Source organism: Eleginops maclovinus, chromosome 8, assembly GCF_036324505.1.
Source record: "Eleginops maclovinus isolate JMC-PN-2008 ecotype Puerto Natales chromosome 8, JC_Emac_rtc_rv5, whole genome shotgun sequence".
In the NCBI taxonomy this organism is placed as follows: Eukaryota; Metazoa; Chordata; class Actinopteri; order Perciformes; family Eleginopidae; genus Eleginops; species Eleginops maclovinus.
Genome location: NC_086356.1, coordinates 12,149,952 through 12,171,776, shown reverse-complemented (window position 1 = coordinate 12,171,776; position 21,825 = coordinate 12,149,952). Strand labels below are relative to the sequence as shown.

The 21,825-nt window shown below is 39.6% G+C and overlaps 4 protein-coding genes across 8 annotated transcripts in view; 3 read left to right on the top strand and 1 right to left on the bottom strand.

Moving 5' to 3' along the window:
• Window positions 1-21,825, top strand: part of hspa5 (heat shock protein 5) — a 113,647-nt gene that overhangs the window by 30,836 nt on the left and 60,986 nt on the right. The gene's annotated exons all lie outside the window — the stretch shown is intronic.
• On the top strand, window positions 237-2,231 carry bbln (bublin coiled coil protein). Its single transcript, XM_063889582.1, has 2 exons — window positions 237-448; window positions 1,327-2,231. The coding sequence occupies exons 1-2, from the start codon at window positions 370-372 to the stop codon at window positions 1,563-1,565; spliced, it is 318 nt and encodes a 105-aa protein (XP_063745652.1). The 5' UTR covers window positions 237-369; the 3' UTR covers window positions 1,566-2,231.
• On the bottom strand, window positions 2,228-11,469 carry ciz1a (cdkn1a interacting zinc finger protein 1a). Of its 2 annotated transcripts, XM_063889580.1 has the most exons (16): window positions 11,353-11,469; window positions 10,613-10,885; window positions 8,826-8,953; window positions 8,445-8,677; window positions 7,757-7,874; window positions 7,497-7,584; window positions 7,272-7,384; window positions 7,098-7,177; window positions 6,717-6,908; window positions 6,478-6,608; window positions 6,200-6,293; window positions 5,975-6,088; window positions 5,754-5,879; window positions 5,553-5,631; window positions 5,340-5,461; window positions 2,228-5,037 (listed from the first exon to the last, which is right to left on the bottom strand). In XM_063889580.1, the coding sequence occupies exons 2-16, from the start codon at window positions 10,786-10,788 to the stop codon at window positions 4,567-4,569; spliced, it is 2,265 nt and encodes a 754-aa protein (XP_063745650.1). In that variant the 5' UTR covers window positions 10,789-10,885; window positions 11,353-11,469; the 3' UTR covers window positions 2,228-4,566. The 2 variants fall into 2 exon arrangements, with proteins under 2 accessions (XP_063745650.1, XP_063745651.1); XM_063889581.1 differs by lacking the exon at window positions 11,353-11,469 and having other exon boundaries at window positions 10,613-11,344.
• The window catches only part of dnm1a (dynamin 1a), a 46,091-nt gene continuing 36,566 nt past the window's right edge, over window positions 12,301-21,825 (top strand). For all 4 annotated transcript variants that reach the window (XM_063889955.1, XM_063889956.1, XM_063889953.1 and 1 more), the window contains exons 1-2: window positions 12,301-12,701; window positions 20,893-20,966. In XM_063889955.1, the coding sequence (XP_063746025.1) occupies window positions 12,541-12,701; window positions 20,893-20,966 (235 nt within the window). In that variant the 5' untranslated portion in view covers window positions 12,301-12,540. The remainder of the gene's footprint in view (window positions 12,702-20,892; window positions 20,967-21,825) is intronic.

Genomic DNA, 21,825 nt, shown 5'->3' with positions numbered 1-21,825 from the left:
GAAATCATAAGAATAGTCGATACAAAAGCTGTGGTAGTATAGGAGAACGTTTAAATGAAAAGGTGGACAGTTATCGAAAATGTGCCCTTGTTAGAGTAACGTATCAACACTTGAAGGATTTCCTGAGTTGCAGGATTGAAAATGATCCACTCAACTATCCACCTGGTTATTTGTACAGAGTGACTACTCCTTTTTATTACTGTAACATCTTTGCTGAGAAAGTAAAACCCCGCCCACATTTCTCCCACAATCCATCACTTCGGTAAACAAATAACGGATGACAAATGTCAAGTAAGCTAGCTACAATAGAATAAAGTAATAACAGCGCATTTATTTTGTAATAAAGTAAAACACGTGAACATTCACGGAATGTCTGGACCAAATGGAGATCCAAACATCTCAATTGACGATGGTATCATCGAGGACGAAGATGAATTCGAGGAGGAAGGTAAATGCATTAATGTGGTCATTCATTATAATCGGAGTCAGCGTTATTGTAGTGAAGGAGAATCCCTCAGATCACGTTCAGTGTGCTATTTCAGAGATGTTTGGTTAATAAATGCGCAAGCAGCTTTTTTAAAATTAGATGTTAACCTTCACTTGATGTCAGATGACACTGACTTTGAATTAGCTTAGCAATGTTGAGGGGCTTTCAGATTGAGGCAAGATAATTTTGACCTTATGTATATGCCCAAGTAATATCAATAAATGTTTATGGATTCTCAAAGTGACAATAGTTACGTTGTTCTCTGTTTGTAGAGCAGATTTAAGAGTTATTTAAGTATCAGTGCTGTTTTTCTGCAGTTTTTAAGTTTGAGATCTTGTTCCTCAAATTAAGAGTTCCTCAAAGTGCATCTGTTCAGTAGAAATGTGAGTAAAATCTATTAGGAAATGGTCTGAAAATGAAAATATACTAAGGTATTCTACATTTGCTGTTTATGAATCAGATTTAGAAAAATGCTTAGTTTTTTAAAATGATTTTCTTTTTAAGACCCATTTTTTTGTGTGCAATCTCTAATTTCTTATCTTATCTACACAGGTTAATATACTCTGGGGATTAGCTGATAAGAATATTTGTCTAAGTTTACTAAAACAACACGATACATCTCAAAGTCTGATAAGGCAACTCTCCTTTTGCATGTGTTTGCAGCCATTTAAGAATTAAATCATTTACTAATATTTATAGTAAGTCAGTTTTTTTAAAATTCTGACAGCCTTAATCTTGTCCAACAGAATGGGGGTCTCAGGGATAATACAAAAAAAACCACCAAAAACTCTTTAATCAATAAAAGCTCTAGCAGAAATCTTTTTCTTACATATCCACAGAGTTTGAAGCCATTAACTCGGCGCTGGATCAGATCAACTCCTATCTTGATGATATAGAAGATCGTAATGATTCACTTAATGGCAAACTGCACGAACTATTGGAGTCAAACCGGGAGACCCGACAGGAGTTTAGGGCCCAACTGCTGGGCTCACAGACCCCGGAGGAGAAGCTTTGTCCTCCAGAGGGGGACGCCTCTTCCACCAGCAAGGAAGACTTGGACAAGGACAAGGGGGATTGAAAATGAGTGATGATGGGGGCTAAGTTCAGCAAAATACAGGGATGTAAATATTTATGAAAGTATCTAACCTGTGTGGATTCGACAACGTGGATCTGATCTCCTCAGCAGATTTATTGCTTCTCCACCATCACTGGTGTCAAGATAGTTTTCCTCCTGTGTTGAAATGTGGTGTGCTGGTGTTTGGTTCCACAACTGATTTTTAGAGTGACCTCTAGCAGCTTCTTATACAAGTTGTAAACTGTAGTGATGTTGGAATATTACTGTCAAATCTCCTGTGTTGTTTAAAAAGCTAATCAGACCCAAGTGGGACATAGTAAGAACAATTCTAAAGCCAGGATAAAACAAGAACTTTATTAAAAAGCTGACGCATTGTTAATTTAACAATACAACATGCTGATATAACAATGACCTGCTCAATGTTTCAGAATTTGTCCTTGTGGCTAGTCAAACTGATGTGTAGTGTTGATCCATTTTTGTGATAATTTCGGCTTTTTGTATTCTATGTTCCTGTCCCAAAAAGTAAATATGCAACGTTCAAATGTCTACCAGTTGATATAATATGTTTTATCTGCAGCATTTCAATCTGTTTAGGATAAGTGAGCTCACAAGTGTTTGTGTGTGTTACTGTAAGTGACCAAAAAATCAAAATAAAGTCGACAAAGTGTGGGAATTGTCAGACATTTTAATATAAATTAAAATGACCCCCCCCCAACAGAAAACAAAAATCCAAAAATACATCATGTCCAGCAGTTAGAAAAACCTCCCGTTTATTCACCTCAATTTAGTCAGTAGCTAAATAAAAATACAATAAGAAACGTACAGCTTTGTCTGAAATTATCTTTTACATGTCCTTTCTCTCTCCCGCTCCCTTCTGTTTTGAGATTCACATCTTCATCATAAGTACGCGTCATGTGACAGTCGCCACCAAGACTACAATAGTTGCTACATGCGTCAGCAAACCACTTGTGTGCTTCAAAATATCCTTCTCTGATATGGACGATGAAATGTTTCCACAAAGTCACATTAGTCCCAAAACCTTGTGACTGCTGAAATGCCGGAACCAAAATTTAACATTTGTCTACTGTGACTGCTACTCATTTAGTTTGTTGAATTGAATACCAACAGATTCCTCCTCACAATAACTGTGGTTCCATCTGTCCAGTGTATAGCAAAAACAAATATCTTAGAAAATCAATGCAATGGTAAATTAGAGGAAAATAAGCAACTACCACTAACAGCATTGTAAGACAATGGAAACACTTTTCTCTGAATGTACGCACACTTGACTATCCATTCTACGCTTTTATTGTTATGACTTATGAGCTAAAAGACTGATTTGTAGGTAATCTGAAGAAGCAATCTTTAATACCCAGCGAGGAAAATCTCTCAAGCAGCATTTATAAGTCTAAACTGACAAGCTTTCAAATATCCGAATGAGCAAAACGCAGATAGTGCAGACTTCTGTGTGGATTCTTAATTTAGAGCCTGTTGAATCCCAACACATTTTAAACACTTCATTGAGAAAAAATAACAGGAAATAAACTTGACCCCCTGCCCCCACAAAAAGATACTAAAATGCCCTTAACAAAGCTTTGATCAGATTGAGGGTTCAGCATGTCTCAACACTCAGCTAAAGTACCTTTTTAACACTTTTGTTTTAAAAACAAAAGTTGTTATTCACTCAAACACTTACATTGCTTACAATCTGATTTCAGCACTCTATAAGTATGTCCCAACCTTGAAAATGTCTCCACTCGTACGTTATATTAAGAGAACAATCACTCTTCTAGCTAGTTTAAGATTAACAGAAACAATATCCTGATCCTCGAGGACAGCAGGGTGGGAAATTAACTTTTTGGAGAGTCCAGTTGACAGAAAGACTACCAGTCTTTCCGTTTCTTAAGCGCAGCATAATTATAACCATCGTAGATGCTCTTCATTTAGGGCTCATAATCAATTACTGTGATTTTGATAGGTAGTTCCAGAAGATGGGGTAATTCCTTTTTTCAAATGCAGATGAGGCAACCTAAGCCAAACACATGCAGTCACACATTATCACCTTTTTCTCTTCCCTGTTTACGAAATTCATGTAATACTTTACATCAAAAAACGCTATATATATATATATTACATTTGCATTTACCTTTTATCATTTTCCATCAGTGTCCCAATCCCACTGTACTTGTTAAGACTATATTCTTTGTACAGTTCCCTAGTGGCTCTGTGTGGCTGTACCTCAGCTGAAGATGATAGGAATGTCATTGTTTTGCAGGTAAATGGTCACAAACTAAATCCTACACAAATAAACATTTCGACCTGAAGATGTGGCAAGATGAAATTAAGGGATCTCTTAAGTCATTACTGTTTAAATACATTCTCAATTTACTTGGGGGGGGGGGGGGTTCATACTTTTTCCTTTTTTTTTAAACCACCTGTCAGTGTGGTAAAAGTTAAGTTAATATATGAGTAAACATCACATTCTAAACAAACATGCCTAAAAATGCTTCGATTCGAATATTCAAATGTGTATCCGAGGGTAACCAATACAAGAAGCTTCTCTTACTTTTTAGGCAGCAACTATTTTTGGGCATTTTACAGGTTTCTAAGGAAAAGGGTTTTATTCTGAACTACATGAACAAACGTTTTAATGAACACTGTAATCTAATGGCGAGGCTAGGTGTTCAAAACATCCTTCTCTGACTGCGAGCCAACATTTGGACACTTACCCGCCCACTACCGATTCAACATGCATGCTATAGCTGTCAGGTGTTAATTTCCCACCCTGGGAGAGCCTCACACGGGAAGTCATGTTTCACCGTGATTTATTATCAATCTTCCTACTTGGGTGTGGTTAATTGAGACTTTCCGACATGGAGAGAAGCGGGGCTGCTCACACCTTGGTCTCAGTTTCATGAAAGCACCTCATCACATACCGACTCATCCGGTCAGTATCAGGTTACATTTCTTCCAGGTTCCACTCTTTCCCCACTTCGTCTCGGACTCAGCGTCTGTTTGTGGCCCTCCCCGACTTGCGTTTTGGTTTAGCTTTTGCCTTCTTTTTCCCTGGGACAGCAGGAGCCTCCTTCTCTTCCTCCTCCTCCTCCTCCTCTTCTTCATTAGCATCTGGCTCCTCTTTGAAGCCAGCAGGAGGCTCAGCTGGAACCTCCAGATCTGCAGAGTCCTGGCTTGTCGTGGTCTCTTCCTCTTTCCTTGGGAGGCTGAGCTCTTGCTCTGTGCTGTCAGTGCTGCCCGCTGACGTGCTGACGAAGTCCGGTATGGTTGGTTCTGCCTGTTCCTCCTGTTGCTGGTTTTCTGGATTTGTCAGTAAAACAGGGTCCTCAGAGGGAGAGGTTTCCCCAGAACAGTCTGTGGGGGTGTCGGTTACTGGGGGCCTGAGGCTGTCTGCAGCGGGGAGAGACTCTCTGGAAGATTCAGCAGCGTCACTCTTCTGACTCAGCGCATCTCTGTACCTCTGAGAAGATGAAGGAGGACAAATATTGTAACACTGCAAACACAGGAGGGCGTTCCTCAAGGAAAACACACTTTAATGCACGTCTTGTTTCATGCAGATGAAAGAACACCACCCTCTAAGAAATGGTAGGACTGAAGTTGCCGTTCAACAGGCAGGGACACACAATCATTCTAATTGCTGAACACAAACAACCATATACAAGAATACTATAGTTAGTAGAAACAAGTAGATCAACAATAATTTGTGCCACAGATAATCAGTTATACTCCTTTAATAGAGGAAACAAGGTGAGAAAAACCAACCTTGAGCTTCTCAAAGTGCTTCAGTGATTTGCAGTGGGTGTGCAGGGCAGAAGAATCAAAGTGATAAAACTTGTTGCAGAGTCTGCAGATAAAACCTGCGACAGGGACAAAAAAACTGGACCCTGCAATGAAAGAAATCCCATCATTAACATCACCTGAATGTCACTGGTAAATGCAAACAATAACAAGTAAAAAGCCAACAAAATGACTCACCGTAGACCGTGTCAGCATCATACTGCTCGTCACTGGCCATGTCCTTCAGAGTCACTTCTTTAACGGAGAAACAGTCATCCTGTCGCAGTGAACAAGAAGAGTTTAACAAACCACAAGGTAGTGTTATTTACGTTCCTATATCAAAGTAATGTTGTCTCATTGGAGGGAATTAAAAACAAGATAAACACTAAAGCATATCACCTGTTCGCTCATCTGTCTTTCCTCTTCCTCCTCCACCTCCCCGCCATCCACCTCTTCCAGCGAGAAGCCGTCTGCGTCCAGCGCCGTCAGGTTTCCTAAGGCCTCACAGCCCTCCTGTTCCTGGAGCTGGTGAACAGAAACAAGTACAGCATTAATATTTCAATCTGATAAAATACTGGCTTGTTGTTAAATAGTTTGGATATCAGTATAAATTCAGATACCTCCTCCACTTTCCGTCTGTGCTCCTGAGATCGCAAGTGCTCCACAAATATCTGGGAGGTCCTGAAGCGTTTCCTGCAGACTGTGCAGGAGGAGATGGCGGCTGTGCTGGCAAGCTGAGGAGAGACACAGGGACAACATGTCATTCATGATTATTTACATTAAAAAAAACAGTTTCAACCATTAAGATAAAGAGATGTTCTTATCTATAAAGTGAGCAGGTTTACTTTGTGTTCCTCGGTGCGGCGGTGGTCTGTGATGCTACTGGTGAAGTGGGTGTGACAGGTGGCACACCAATGCTTCAAATCAGATTTCTTCTCTCTGCAGAAAAGAAAAGACAAACAATATTAATAGATATATTTCTGAAAATGACAGGCTAGGAAAATAAAAATGTTAAAGGGGAGAATAAAACAAGGTGCTTTCTTATCTCTCACCTTTGTTGACTTGAGAATGGTTTAACAAATAATCAAAGGCATAAAACAAATGAGTGTTGTTTTAAACTGACCCATCTTTGATTGCTTCCTGTAAGGACTCGTGCACTCGTGGCAGCAGGGTGACCAGGCAGGCGTTGCTCATGTGTTGGATCTCCATCATCCTCTGCTGGTGGGAAACACTGTTCATATGACTCTTGAAGTTCTGAGAAAGAAGATAATTATTAAACAAAATCATAAAACATTTACCGCAACTTTTCAGACTACACGGCTAAGTCTTACATATTTTGAAGTGTGTGTAGATTCAACATACTTGCTGGTTGTGGCAGGTTATGCTGCAGAGGTAGCAGTAGAACTTATTGGCGCCATCCGCTACACCCTCCTCTTCCTCCTGGTTGTCCGTTGAAGCTAAAGAGGCGTCTTTGCCCTCTGAGAGGAAATCCGCCTGCTGGTCATCCTCGCTCAGCCTGGCGGATGGGGACGGGGCGGACAAACGGCTGTGCTCCTATAGAGAGGTTCAAAGCAGAACTTAAGTGTCGCGCATTTATTGACCTGAGGTATGAAAGTGATAAACGTCACACGGGAGGTTCAACACATACTGGTAGCCAGCATTGAGCACCACATGACCAATATTTAGTGATTTGGTTACTTAAAAGATCGACTATTTCGTGTTAACCTTATTGTGTCTCCTCACCTCAGCAGCTCTGCTCTCCTCCAGCGCCTCAACAACGTCTGACCCGCCTGTGGAGCCTCCTTCTTCCAGAAGGATGCAGTCTGGGAAAGTAAATTAAAGCCAAATTAATTAAATAAAATCGCAGCAGTTTTAAAATAATTGAAACCCTCTACTCAATGTTCCTGTGGGGTTTACCTTCAGGCTGGCTGTCCTCTGTGTTGCTGTTAGACTCTGACAACAGAAGATCCCCATCTGTATCTGCAATGGTGATCGTATCAACACCACAGAGCTCCTTGGGCTTTTCTGACCTGAAAATAACAAGATTTAAAGAAGGAGCAATTAACAAGTGTTGAGGTTGGGGAAATTAAACACTTGAGATAATAAGATTTTCACAGTGGCAATAAAAAAACGTTTCCATACTCGTCTGTCCTCTGCTTCTTGACTACAGGTTCTTCAAGTTGCTCCTCAGATGACTGCGTTGGTTCATCCACTCCTCCCACGGTACCATCTGTGGGTAGAAACGACAAAAACAAAAGATGGAAATAATAAAAAAATCTTCTTTTCTATAAACAAATGTTCAGCATTAAACTTCTTCGTGAAGTCTTTAAAGTCACACATGACATTTAACAAGCACCTTAAACCTTTAGCATGTTTCACTGCTGGTTGTGTTGCAGCTCTACCTGTTTCAGTCGTGTCCATGGCTTCATTTGTACTGCCAGCTGCTGGTTGGTCGTCTGTGCTCCCTGATGCCATCTGCTCGCTGTCCCTCTTCCTGTCAGGCGGACGGGCTGCAGCGTCCTACACAAAGAGAGACGACGATAGGATCACAAATCTACATCAAAGTCTGAGATAACGTTGCAGCTATGAGACATAAAGTAAAGCACAAATCACTGACAACAAATGGGGGTGGTTAAATTAAGTAATGTTGTTCAAATACACTTTTGTGTCCAATCAACTGTCCAAAATCCACTGGTATTTAGTATTCCATCGTAAAAAAATACCTAAATATTAACATTTGTAGCTGGAACCTAGTAATTATTCAGCATTTATGCTAAAACCCTACCTATGTAATTACTTTTATTATTAAATAACAGATAAAAGAACACAGGGAATAATTCTTTACCCATAAATGCATTGATTAATCCTTTCAGTTCTACTATAATCATCAACTAAAATTCATAAAAAGAACCACATTGTTGCATTCGGGTCAATTATTAAATCATAACAATGAAAACAATGGCTGAAGTTATAAACACATGAGGTCTAAAGTCAGACCTTATTAAAGTTGTCAACAATTAGTGTTGTGTATAAGCTGGACTAATAAGCTACACAGAATTATCATAATCATAATGGTGCTTTTGTAATTACTGCCGTAATGATGGAAGAGGAGGAGAAGGAGGAAGAAGCTGTGGTGGGGGTGTTGTTGTTGTTGTTGTTGTAGTAGCGAGCGTGCTGGTGGTACTGTCGGGCAGCTGGGAAACCCATCATGGGGGACTTGATGGCCATGCCCATGGGAACCGGGCCGAGCAGAGAGGACCTTGACCCGGCAGTGAAGAACTGACGGAACTGCTGTCCAGCCATACTGAAGCCCCGCATGCCACCTGAACGAGCATGAGAAGAGGCACATTAGTAAACACTAAAACACATTGGAAGCTGGTTTTCGAATGCTTCTAAACACACTGTCTGTGATTAAAATGTGCCTGTTCTTTATGATTTCCAGTGTTTTTTTCACAGTAATTCAAACTGTACCTTGCATCTGCTGCATCAGTAGGGCCCCCTGCAGCATGGGATTGGAGGCCATGATGGTATTCTGGGTCCCCTGGCACAGGTTGACCATCCTGGGAGGAGGGGCTGACTGCTGAGCAACAGGAAGGGTTCTGCGCAACAAATACAGAAGAGGAAATAAACATGCAGAATCATTTTATAAGAACATTTGCAGATATGCGTTTCATTCAAATTATTCATCAAATCTGGAAAGGTATTTTACACATCAGATATATTCAAAAATAAGTCAATAACCTGAAGAGAAAATATTGAGTGGGTACAAAATGAAGATGGACACACCTGCACACAAGCTGTCAATGTTCATTCTCTTGACTGTGATGGTTGTGTGTAATTATGTAGCAGCTCTGATAAGACTAGCCTTTATCAAAGATCTTCTATATCAGCTGTGGCTCAGATTCTATTTCAAGTTTTATTATATTTTTTACAGCACAAATTACAGATTACATAAGGTTAATAAAACAAGTGTTTATGTGTCATTTAATCTAACAAAGATTACCTAATGAAACAAATGACTTTTAAATGATTAATAATAATAATTTTGACTTAAAAAAATAACAACAAGGGGGAAATAAAATATAAAAGGCAATGACCAAACATTAGGAGGGTACCATGGAATGACAGAAGTGGAATATGTCAATGGACGCGGGTACAGTATAGAGTATGAAGGGAAAACATGCTGGCTGCTGCTTTTCTCGCCCTCAGAATAAAATAAATAGGGACCAGCTGACCTGAGGATTAAAGATAGTGACAAAAGCCGACAGGTACAAGACATGCCCACAGCAAATGTTATGGTTTTATTACAAGTGAAGAACAAAGACAATAATTGCCAGTAATTGAAGTGTTTTACGTAATGTGCAGTTTATCAACACTACCTTTGGGCAGGCCAGACAACAGACCTTTGCCAACTCTTAATATCTGATACAGAAAGACAATGGTGATTTCGTTTGAGTTATACGTTCTCGTTAGTCACAATAACTTCTTAGAAATGTATGCCTGTGCTGCAAGATTGGGTTAGATAAGAATAATATTGGATAGCTGCCGTTGTATCTACTAGCTTTAGTTCACAAGAACAAAGATACCAAATCCTACCTGGGCTAAATGCGCAAACACCAAATAACCAGAGGACTACAAGAGTGTAGTGTGTGAAAGTCCTGGATTCAAAATGTTAGTCAAGTGAAAGTACAAAAGTATTGGCTTCTAAATATATTTACAGTTGTTAAAGTAAAAGTACTCATTATGCAGATTGTCCCATTTGAGAAAAATATATTAAAGGTGTTGATCATATACGTTTCTGGTAAATCAGCTAGTTTCAACGACTTTGTATAACGCTTGCGAATGTTACTCCAGGTTTAACGAAAGTGTTATTTGAGTGTTTATATTCCACATCATTAATCCAAATCTGTAAAGTAACTAAAGATATGAAACAGATGTAGAGGAATAAAAGTACATGATTTACCTATTGTAATAATTGTAGTCCAGTAGAAGTGCAAAGTACCAAAAACATAGAAATACTCAAGTACAGTAAGTATTTCAAATGTTTACTTCAGTAAATGTACTTAGTTACTCTAAACAACGGCAAGTAACTATTTCATAGATAGGCTTTACAAATATTTGATTAAAACTGCCCACTGTAGACTTTCAGTCTGCACAGTAACGTTCAGTGTGCTGGTTTCAAGCTCAGCCACCATCAGCCCCACATACCTCATCCGGCGGGCCCTGCCTAATCACCGGGCTCGAGTTAACGCTCTTACCGCTGTGCCTGGTGGTGGTGGTGGGCGACATGGTGCCGAGGAGGCGGCTGCGGCGGAGGAGGAGGCGGAGGCTGCTGCTGGAAAAGTTGTTGTAGCTGCCGCAGGTGCTGGTGAAACTGTTGCTGTTGCTGTTGTTGCTGCTGCTGCTGCTGCTGGTGGATGTGCGGATTGAACATAACGGGCTCTAATTTCCTCCGTTAATGTTACACAGCAAATTCAAAGAACACCAGCGGTAATATAACTAGCTGTTTTAATCCTTGAGATCAGGTGTCTCTGGATGAAGAGAGAAAAAAAAAGTTGTGTCGTTATCTGTCCCGCTGTTTCTATTGTACAGACGCATTCAATAACGGTGCGCACCTCCTGAGACAGCGAGTCACTCTCATATTTCGAGGTGACAACTAGCTAGCACTAGCATTTAAGCTAACAACAATTTTCTTTTTTTGGTTTGCTCGGTTTATCTATCATTCCTTGTCCCTGTTAGCTAAGATCAGAACGCGAACAATGATTTTTCAGAAGAGAGCGACATGTTATTCCAAAATAAACACAAAGTAATGTTAGAAATAAATGAACAAGCTACACCTGCTATGAAATAAAGGACGCTAGCTACATTAGCCACGGCACAGTGACCGAACACAACAAGTTAGCTTAGCTTAGCTTCAAACTAGCTAGCAAACTTACGGATAAAAACACTCCAGGGGTACTATCAACATTTTACCATAGCAACAGCTGTAACGACTTACATCTCAATGGGAAAGCAGCGATGTATTGCTGACTATCCAACTAACATAATAGCACAGGGTTAAATTCTTGCTCTCAGTCGCGGTGCAACTCGCATAAAGCAGAGAAGCAAAACAGCGTCTCTAGTGTTGTGAAGTTACAGCACTCTGTCGCTCCCTGGTGGCTGTCTGGAGAGCTGGAAATACTTGATGTCCGGATAATAAAATAGATTTAAAGATAATGTAGAAGGCTATTTATGATTATAATCAAAACGTCAGTGATTCATTCCAAATTCCCACTACTCGTTTAGATTAAATATAAAATATACGTTTTTAAGCTTCCTCATTTTACACTTAAAACACTAGCTAAATGTAAATAATTCACAAGAGTGGAACATTATTTTACACTAACAACCACAGGAAATGGAATGCTGAAAATAAATCATGTTTGAACAAACACTGCATTGAAAAGTATGCAGCAGTAAACAATGGGCTACATTATAGTATATGTTATCATTTTATTTTTGTATTAGTGTAGGCTATAGTTTGTGTCTATTGTAAGTTATTTATACATGTAAAAACACTATACTTGTATTAACAAATATTTTTATTTGTATTTATTCAGTATTCATACTTGAGTACATACACCATCTGCATGCTTTTTTTTATTTTACATTAGACAAGAATTTGCCCCCTGGCCTCGGTTCTAACAGGTTCAGCACCATGGACAGATCTATACATCTGTTTGGGAAAAAACATTAAAACTGTATGAGAAATGTCCCACCTCGAACTTAGAAAAACACTCATGCAAGATTAAACTTTGGAGAAAAAAAAACAACAATCAAGATTTCCCTGTACTGTAAACTGCACAGTTTGACGGAAAATTACAGTAAGAGTAAACCAGTGTCACCATCAAGCGGTGTGCATAGGGAACTGCCGGACTCTCTCCTGAGTCCTCATCCTCCCCCCCCTGCTGCGCTCGGTTGGATAGGAGTAGTGTACATGCTCGGTGACGGAGATAGTCATATAGCTGAGGTGATCTGACACACCGAGGGGCTGCAGTCAATGAGGGAAATAACCGAAAAGCTATCCGGTGTGTGCGCAAAAACTCCCTTTAAACGCGAGGCTGGCGAGGAGGGACGAAGAGGAAAATAAGAGATTATTCCCTTCTAGCTCTGCCAAAGAAGATAGACTGCCCATTGCATCGCAAAGATGGGGAACCAGGGGATGGAGGATTTGATTCCTCTGGTGAACCGCATGCAGGATGCCTTCTCCTCCATCGGGCAGAACGCGGACCTGGACCTGCCGCAGATCGCTGTGGTGGGCGGCCAGAGTGCGGGGAAGAGCTCGGTCCTGGAGAACTTCGTCGGGAAGTAAGTAGCTTTTACAGGAAATGCATGGTGGTGCTTCACACAAGCGGACGCAATCGTTTTCATTTTTTTTACACCTCACACAACCCCGTCCCCATCCCCCCTCTCAGGCAGCTTTGAGTACACCTCCCAAGCTTGGTTAAAACGGTTTACATGGTGGCACCTTTCACCAGTCGTATCCCTCTTTCACAACACCAATGCGAGGAGATTATTGGTTAGTCCGACATAAATCCCTAATGAAGTTCATCTGATGCATTCAGGGAACCACACATTGCTCCTAAAATGACTTTGCATTTAACATGACAAACCATATAAGTGATTTAAGTGTTAGTTAATGATAAGTGGATTTCGAAACTCCATAACTTGGTCCAAAATGTCCCACATTTGCACATGTTTATCTATACAAACCCTATGAAATTAGACACAGGGGCAGGGGCAGCTTTTACACTGACTTCCTGTACATACAATTACAGGCAGCTTGATGGATGTGTTGTTTGTTTTCTGTGGCAGGGCTACCATTTTGACGTCCTGAGGCTTTTGAATCAGGACCAAGCAAGAGGCAAAACAATTGTTGCTGTATATATGTGTGTGGAGATGTTTCTCACTGTCAGAGCTGCTGATGCAAAACAAAACGAGGGGAACAAATCTGATCTGTTATGCTGCAGTATGACCTTGCATATAAAGAGAGAGGGGGAGAGAGAGAGAGAGAGAGAGAGAGAGAGAGAGTCCACCTGAGCTTTGAGCCGTTGCAGCTCAGCTTGTCCATCTGTCTGTCAGTGCTTATGCTGTAAGTGAAGCTTACTAAATGCAGGCAACAACATTGGTGTCACTTGCTAACTGTTTGTCAGCTGTCTATGCTTGTGTTTCATTTGAACTGAAGATTTTTTGTGGTCTCATCCCTTGTGTGTGTGTGATTCAGCAGTATTTCCTGCAAGGTCAGAATGTATTAATTCTGTGGCTCTAAGCCAGTTCAGACCTAGTTTGAAAAATGTGTCACAGGAAAGATGTAATATAAACTCCTGGAGCGAGAGGGGTCTACCTCTGCAGCTATTACTAATATTCACTTGTCCTCTTTTCTTACATTTGTTTCACAGTAGGTTAAAGAAGTTGAAGTGCTAATCCTCATTGTAGCGGGCCAATAGGTGGCATAGCCACTGTTTACATGTCAGGGTAATCCACACTTAATGCTACCTGCTAAATGCTTAATGCTACCCTATGAATCGCACTTTTTAAACAAAGCTGACATTCATAGAAGTTAGAATAAAACGCCACCAATTTAGCATTGCACTATATACAAGTAAATAAGAGATGTACTTCAACAGTATTTCATCCTGTTGGTTAAAATGTTGCGGACACTCATATTTAAACAAACACATGTTATATTTGTAGAACTATATATTTACTGCTCTGGCACCAACGGTAAATCAATTAGAAACACAGGATTTTTAGTTTTCCTTTCCCTTTCTTTTAAGTAATTACTGTTAAAAGCTCCTCTTTACACTCATTAGATGGGCTCAGTTGTAGTCATGGAAACGGTTTGAGCCTAATTACACTGCTGTACCCAAGGGACCGGGGGTGCATCATGACAGAAGGTAGAGAGAAAAGAAATTGAAATATTTTTACAAAGACATTTATAAAGATGTCAAAGGATTTGTTAATGTGTGCCGGTAAAAGCTGCATCTGCATCCTGTCATGCAGCATGTGTGTGTGTGTGTGTGTGTGTGTGTGTGTGTGTGTGTGTGTGTGTGTGTGTGTGTGTGTGTGTGTGTGTGTGTGTGTGTGTGTGTGTGTGTGTGTGTGTGTGTGTGTGTGTGTGTGTGTGTGAGAGAGAGAGAGAGAGAGAGAGAGAGAGAGAGAGAGAGAGAGAGAGAGAGAGAGAGAGAGAGAGAGAGAGAGAGAGAGAGAGAGAGAGAGAGAGAGAGAGAGAGAGAGAGAGAGAGAGAGAGAGAGAGAGAGAGAGTCTGTGTGTCTTTGTTATTGCATGCTCTCTCCTAGTCCAACTGCAGTGACGTCACTCAGGTCCGCCCATCCTCTTTCTCCCCCATTCTGTTTGCCTTATCTTCCCTCACCCATTTACAACACGCTGTACTGTGTGTTTAGTTGCCACAATGTTTCTTCTCTCCATCTCTATTTTCCCCCTTGATGTCTCACATTCAGAAATTCATATAGATGGCTCTCAGAAAGTCATTTAATGTGATGTTTCCATCAAACCAGATGTTCCTTTGGCTATTTTTAAGCTTATTGTTCTCCCTCTTAACAGTTGATATTGCTGCTATCACTTAGCAAAAGACAATCAATACAAAAGTATAGAAGACCTACACATTGAGGCACATTGAGGATATTTTGAAAAGCTATATTATAATACATAGAAGGTAATATAACTTATATGGACAAACTAGCAACTACAGAAGTGATTTAAAGGAGTTAGAATCTGCTACTCCTTATAGTTCACAATGACACCTTTCCTTATAATCTGGATTGCAGGTGTAAATCAGGGACAAGGACAACCTCTTAGGTAAAAAAGCTGTAGAGAAATGCAGTGCCTGAGGTATGAGGGAGCATTTAAGCACTCTAATCAAGTGTATCTTCTAGCATCTATAGTTTTAGATCCTCCGTTCAAAAATTGTCCTCAGTGAGAGTTTTCTGTTCTCTCCTTGTTTTCATCGCTCAGTTCTCTGTTCATTACCTCAGTTCAACCTCCCGTTCTAAGGGTCTGTCAGCTTCATTCAGTTGAAGTTCACTCAAAAGGCGCTTGTTGTTGTCAAATATGAAAGAGCTCAACTCCAAAGTAAAGGCAGCAAGGTTAAACAAAAAGTACAGACATACAGACACACACTTTTAGAGCAATTAACACCAAAGTCAGCCTTCACAAACAATTATGTTCTTTGCTTTATTGTTTCCTTTAATAGTTTTTCCTGTGTTTGAACATTTAAAAATGTGATATACTTAGGGCAGTATATATCTTTTAAGGCTGCAAATAATTATTATTTTCATTACTGTTACTGTTTTATCATTTTAAAGATATACACTCATAACCATTTATTTTATAACATGTCAAAAAATGTCATCAGCAGCTGCCAGTTATAGAACAGTCAAAGATAATGAAACAAAAGACAGTCATTTGCTGTAAACAATAATTGCTTGGCATTTATCCCTGTCATTTGAGTTAAACCAACATCTACATAGTTCGGTTGATTCATCTTTTTTTTTATTGAATGATCAATTTATACATTGTTTCAGTACCATAGTACACACAGGTTCATCATCACTGTACAGTCATCCTCTACCTGTGTCCCATCTGCCTATCTAACTGTGAAGTGGACATTTTACAGCTTTGAGACTGAGCAAAACCTGTTTCCCGTCCAGCGTCTGTCACACAGTCTGTATAGTATGTTAGCCTCCCATGAGTCTCATTAGCAGAAACAAAGCAAGAATTCCCAGTCTCCAGAGCCCGACACCGGCCGGGCCAGCTGGGGCAAACCTTTGTGCAGGTGGAGGTGAGGATGTTTGGAGACATGTTGACATTTGAATAAACTCAACATTATAAACAGAGGCACCTTATATCTTAAAATATGAGTGGATTTTTTTTTATGGTTATAGAAGATAATAGCATTTTCACATTAATGTTTTTATGCCTTATTTATACTGTTTTATTCAAGCAGTGTGTACAAACAAGTTTCTGTATGAAAAAGGGATCAGAAATACTTGACTGATTTTTAAAAAAAAGTTTAGATATTTGGTTATGTTATTTGATGTGAGGTCATATAAACTAAAGTCGGTTACAAATCCACTTATAATGCTGTCTGAAGAAATGAAAGTGTATGTTCATATTTTGGTTCTGAATGGACTTCAGCACCACGGAGAGCTCTTTCAAAAACAGCTGATACTAAATCAGCATCACAGCTGCCTTCACCCATAAATAGAACCTACACTGAACATAGCATGGAGGATAACTTGGGAGTTATAACTGCTTATGTTTTTATAATTAATATGATCATGATAGCTTAAGGATACCCCTGTATATTGTCAGCATGGTGGATTATAGAAACAACACCAGAAATCTTTTGTTGCTGTAACTCTAATGTAGGCCCTGCAGGAATCTTTTTTGCAATAATTACTTAAAGGGATGTGGGGTCAAAAGCTGACAGTAGGATGTAGAAGGACAAATTAGCCACATACTTTATGACGTGTTCCTGGGATGTACTCAAACCCAGGAGGCTGCTGCTGCTGCTGCTGCTGCTGCTGCTGCTGCTGCTGCTGCTGCTGCTGCTGCATGGTGCGCAGCTTAGCCGACTCAAGTACTTTGTTATCAGTGAGGGCTGCAGGCACCAGTGCAAACCAGAAAGATGAAACTACAACACACACACACGCGCTTTTCTCTCCCTGCTGCCTGCCAGCACTATTCCAACCCCCACGCACAGATTAAGTTAATGATATATAGCTGGTTTCATGAGTTACATAACACAGAAATGGCCGGAAGCATCATGATGAGCTGCACCAGCTTCAATCATGTGAAAGATGAGAACAGTTCAGTGTCTTCATTGTTATCAAATACAAGGAGAGGGCAGTGAAATAGAAACACAGAGAAGAAGAGTACTTTAATGACTTATAGAGGAGGCTGAGATAATAAAAACTCCCATAAATAATTTCTAAATTTCTGGTTCTTTCTTAAAAACAAACAAATAAGTGAGTCATTACACAAATAGATGATTTGTACTGTGCAGTGTTCAAACGGTGTGTTGACATTGTGTGCATACTAACACGACTGCAACCAGCATTTGTTTCATCGTTGATTAATCAGCTGATTATTTTATTTGATAGACTTTTTAATTGTTGGTCTTTAAAATGTCAGAAACAAGTAGAAAATGCCCATCAACGTTTGAGCAAAGCCTGATGCGACTTGTTTAATTGCTTGTTTTGTCTGACCAACACTCCAAAATAAAATAGTTTGTTATCATAAAACAAAAATAGAAATGGCCAATCCTCACTGCTGAGAAGCTAGAATTAGGTTATTTTAAGCAAGGTTTGTTAGAAGAACTATTTCAATTAATACATTTGGTTCCAGCTCTGATTTGTAGTTTTTGCAGGAACATTTTTCAGGATATTTGAAGTAAATTGATGGACCTATAAAATAAGTTGCAGCTCTTATTTGCCTTTTTAATAAAAACAGTGATGTGAACTATATTGGTCACATGTGAGTCAGAAATCCGTCAGAGAATGCCAGACTTGTCCTGATACTGCTACAGAGGATTACCACTAATCTCTATTTGGGCCGAATACCTGCAAATCACCCTCCCATTGGCTTTGCTCTAATCTGGATGACCACCACCCAGCAACACGCCATATCATTGGCTCCTTCTACTTATGTGTCTGACAGCAATACGTGTATGTGGTTGTGTGTGTCAGCGTGTGTTTGCGTGTGTAAATTCATCATCAAAATGTCAGTAATGTCAGCGCTATTATTGCTGCACGTATTAGAGCAGGATTAGATGAGTGTCTGGAAATTGGAACTGATGTGACGCACATGACAATAACAACAATGCAGCTTGTTGAGTTTGTGTTGCATAATTTTTTTATATTAGATATTTTATGGAAGGAATAGAGCAAACAGTTTACATCTCATTCTCATGTTAGCCATTCCCTTGTTTTCTTTTAAAGCATCTCACAGAATAAACAAATAAATGAAAACAAAAAAAGATTAAAGTCAGTCCCAATCTGGGAATGGTGTGATATATTATACAGTATATGTATACATTTTAAAATGAATTGGACATGGTAGATACATTCATGACTTTTATTAAAACATGTATGGAACATTTCTTTTGCACATGAAGCCTCTTTGTACTGATGGAAAGTGAAGTATTGAGAGGAAAGGTCATGTGATGTTCACACATTATGTGGGTATTGTTTGTACATCACTGAATGTGTACAGTTTGAAACAAAGAAGCAATGAGTCACTACTTCATAGCAGCTGGCGCCTGACGTGTGTGAGAGTGTATGTGTGACAGAGAATGAGCGAATGAATGATTCAGTGGCAAGTTTATTCAAAGAAATATCTCAGTTTGACACTGATTTGTGGGTAACACAAGATGCTAAAAGAAATCAATGAAATTAATCTGATTGGGGCTCGGCTCTGACTCTCTAAAAGTGATGCTCAGTGTTTCTGTGACCTACACTGACCTACAGTATTGATTATTCAAAACCCCTAAGAAACGCTAAATGGGTAAAATAACCCGCCAGTAGTTTGTATTTTAGGTTTTATTAAATTAATTAAAATCTGACAAATCAATATACTGCACCACATTGATTAAAAAAAACACAAAAATATCCCAAAATTACAAATTTATTAAATGATAGCTGACACTATAACACAGTGGCAAATATCTGTCAGGGTGTATCATTAAAGATAAAACAATATCATAGATGGACAAACTGGGTAAATGTTGTTTCTGTAAAAAGTGAAAGTGCTTTTACTGAGTACTGTGTGCACCTATAGGTAAGTGCTTGTTGTAGGTTTCTTGTTTTGACCTTAACATCTCTCTTCATGGCTCCGACACTGTCTATCCTCTCTCTTCCTGTAGCAATAAATAATTCATATCAGTTTAGTTTGCTTGTCTGACCGGTTTACTCCTTTTTACTCTGTATCTGTGGGTAGGGCAGGTGGGTTGTCTCTGAGCTTTTGGCAGTCATGTGAGTTTTTCACCTTCCACTTTACTGTGGGGGAGAAGGGCAAAGGAGGGTAGAGTGGGAGAGACCACTCTCAGCAGGATGAAGTAAAAGATGAGTAAACAGAGAGAGACAATCTTTCCCATACTGTAGCAGTGTGTGTAGATGTGTGTGTGTTTGTGTGAAAAATCTGTCGGTGGTTTCTCCTCTCTTTTGGAGCATCTTTGTGGTGGCAGTTTGAGGGGAAGATGAGGAGGAGTAAAGTGAGAAGAAGACCTGCAGTTACAGCCATCTGTCTGCTCTAAAGGGTTTCCAAATACACACACTGGCAGGCAGGTATGGCAGCAGATGGACAGACACACATTAGAGTTTCGTTTGTTGTAACAAGCTGCTTTATAACAACAATCACCGAAACCATAATGAAGCTCACTGCTGCTGCTGTGTTCAGTGTAGCAGGTGTAGAGGATTGGCGAGCATTAGCTATGATGTATTATATGTCTTCTTAATTTCATACTTTCCAACAAAGTGCAGGTGGGAAAGGATTAGGCAAGACTGATCTGCAGATCTCGTATGTGATTAAACACTCACAGAAGTGATGTCTTTAAGCAATCTTGTGTCACCTTAGCTTTTAGATGTTTTGAGGTTGAATGATTTTATTGGCTTTTTAAAATTTGATTGCTACGTTGATACAGTATGTTAATACGACCAAAGTATGAATATATAAACACCAGAAATGTGCAATTTGGGTAGTCGTTTCAGGTATAACTGTAGAATGTATATTTAATTGGTGTTGGGATACAGTGCTTATGCTAAGCTAACTCACTAATGGTTTGAGCTTTATATTTAGCTAACAGGCATGAATATCTTCTCCTGCCTCTCTTAGCATTGACCAAAAATATTCCTTTAAAGCTAAAGTACAATGAATGTATTGTTACTCACAAATATTTACAATATACACTTGGACAGAATTCTCTAATAAAGTCAAGTAACAGTAATGCCTTTCTCAGTTTAGAGCAAAAGCAGTTCAGTTCATGACTCATGTATCCAAACTGCCTCAGGCTTTGCTTCAGGTCCAAACAGAGGCGTCCTCTATTTCTTGTTCATGGCACTCAGATAACAAAGTATGTTTTATTTCCAAGAAGCTTTATAATCCTCTCATGCTGAAAATATCAGATATCAGGCACACTACAGTATACATCTCCCACAGTCCCTTGTTATTGCCCACTTTTTTATCGTTCTGGTTTAGATGTACATTCAAAATAGCAGGACACCAAAAATAACGTATAGTCTGTTGGGACCACAGCTGTTGAGTGAGGGTTTGTTGTTATTCAGCATAGCACTACACACACAAACACCCTCACACATTTACACTTTCTTCTGGTCTGCACTTTGCTCACATTTCCTCAGGATGCTGATTCATTGTCACTGACTCATGTTCCGCTGTGTTTCTGATATGTGGTGATTCATATTGTTCTCTCTTGTATTGTTGTTTGTTTAACTGACTATCTCCCCTTCTGTCTCGTTACAGGGATTTCCTCCCCCGTGGTTCTGGCATTGTTACCCGTCGTCCTTTAGTTCTGCAGCTGATGACCAGCCCCACAGGTAAAAACATGTCACCCATAATAAATCTGAGGGACATTTGTTCAGTTAGCGATGTGTTCATCTTGTATACATGGGTTTATTATTTGTATTTTCCTGGGTGGGCCATAGACAATGTTTTCCTGCATCGGTGAGAGAATAAAAGGGTCTCCTAAATGAAAATGTAAAAATAGCTTTTATTTTATGGTAAGCTTCTATCAGGGTTCTTGTCTTGTCATCTGACTAGTAGAGAGATACTGGCATTCAAAATGTAGGGTGAATTTAAAACATGCCTTCCCTGAGATTAGTTATTTTGAAGCCTTAAGTTTGGAAAAATTGTTAATGGGAAAAAAAAATACATTTAGCCAGTATCTTCTCTTCTCTTCAATTATTATTAACACAACATATAGTGGCCATGAAGCAAATTGCACCTTGCATCTTTGACATTAAACATCATCAGCAAAACTCTTTCCCCTTCTCCCCTCACAAACACGTGGATGGCACAATAATTCCCTTCTTCCTGAAAACATTTTAGAAACATTTAGCTTTTAGTTCAGACTGTAGCAAACCTTCACTCTTGCCTCTGGACTTAAAAAACCTCCTCCTCCTCCACACTCCTCAAGGGAGATCCTTCCTCTGGCATCTCCTCCTCTTCATTTATTTCTACTAGCTTAAGAGAATGGCAACTTCCTCCTATTACCATGGTTACACTTCATTAGATTGTTGCAAGGTCTGCTAATAAGCTTTTTCCTCATATCAAAATATTAACGTTTCATTTAAATACACACTTTCTGTGCTGTATGATCGTTTGATAGATTTAAAACTGTGACAAGGCTCACAGAGGCAACATATTCTAATGCTCAATCCCATTTGCCTCAATTTG

Excerpts from the sequence above, each read along its gene's own strand:
- bbln (XM_063889582.1), top strand. The coding sequence starts at position 370 with ATGTCTGGACCAAATGGAGATCCAAACATCTCAATTGACGATGGTATC. Across the intron at positions 449-1,326 it reads AGATGAATTCGAGGAGGAAG|AGTTTGAAGCCATTAACTCG; the intron begins GTAAATGCATTA and ends ACATATCCACAG.
- ciz1a (XM_063889580.1), bottom strand. The coding sequence starts at position 10,788 with ATGTTCAATCCGCACATCCACCAGCAGCAGCAGCAGCAGCAACAACAG. Across the intron at positions 6,909-7,097 it reads AGGAGAGCAGAGCTGCTGAG|GAGCACAGCCGTTTGTCCGC; the intron begins GTGAGGAGACAC and ends ACCTCTCTATAG. Across the intron at positions 5,632-5,753 it reads AAAGACAGATGAGCGAACAG|GATGACTGTTTCTCCGTTAA; the intron begins GTGATATGCTTT and ends TCACTGCGACAG.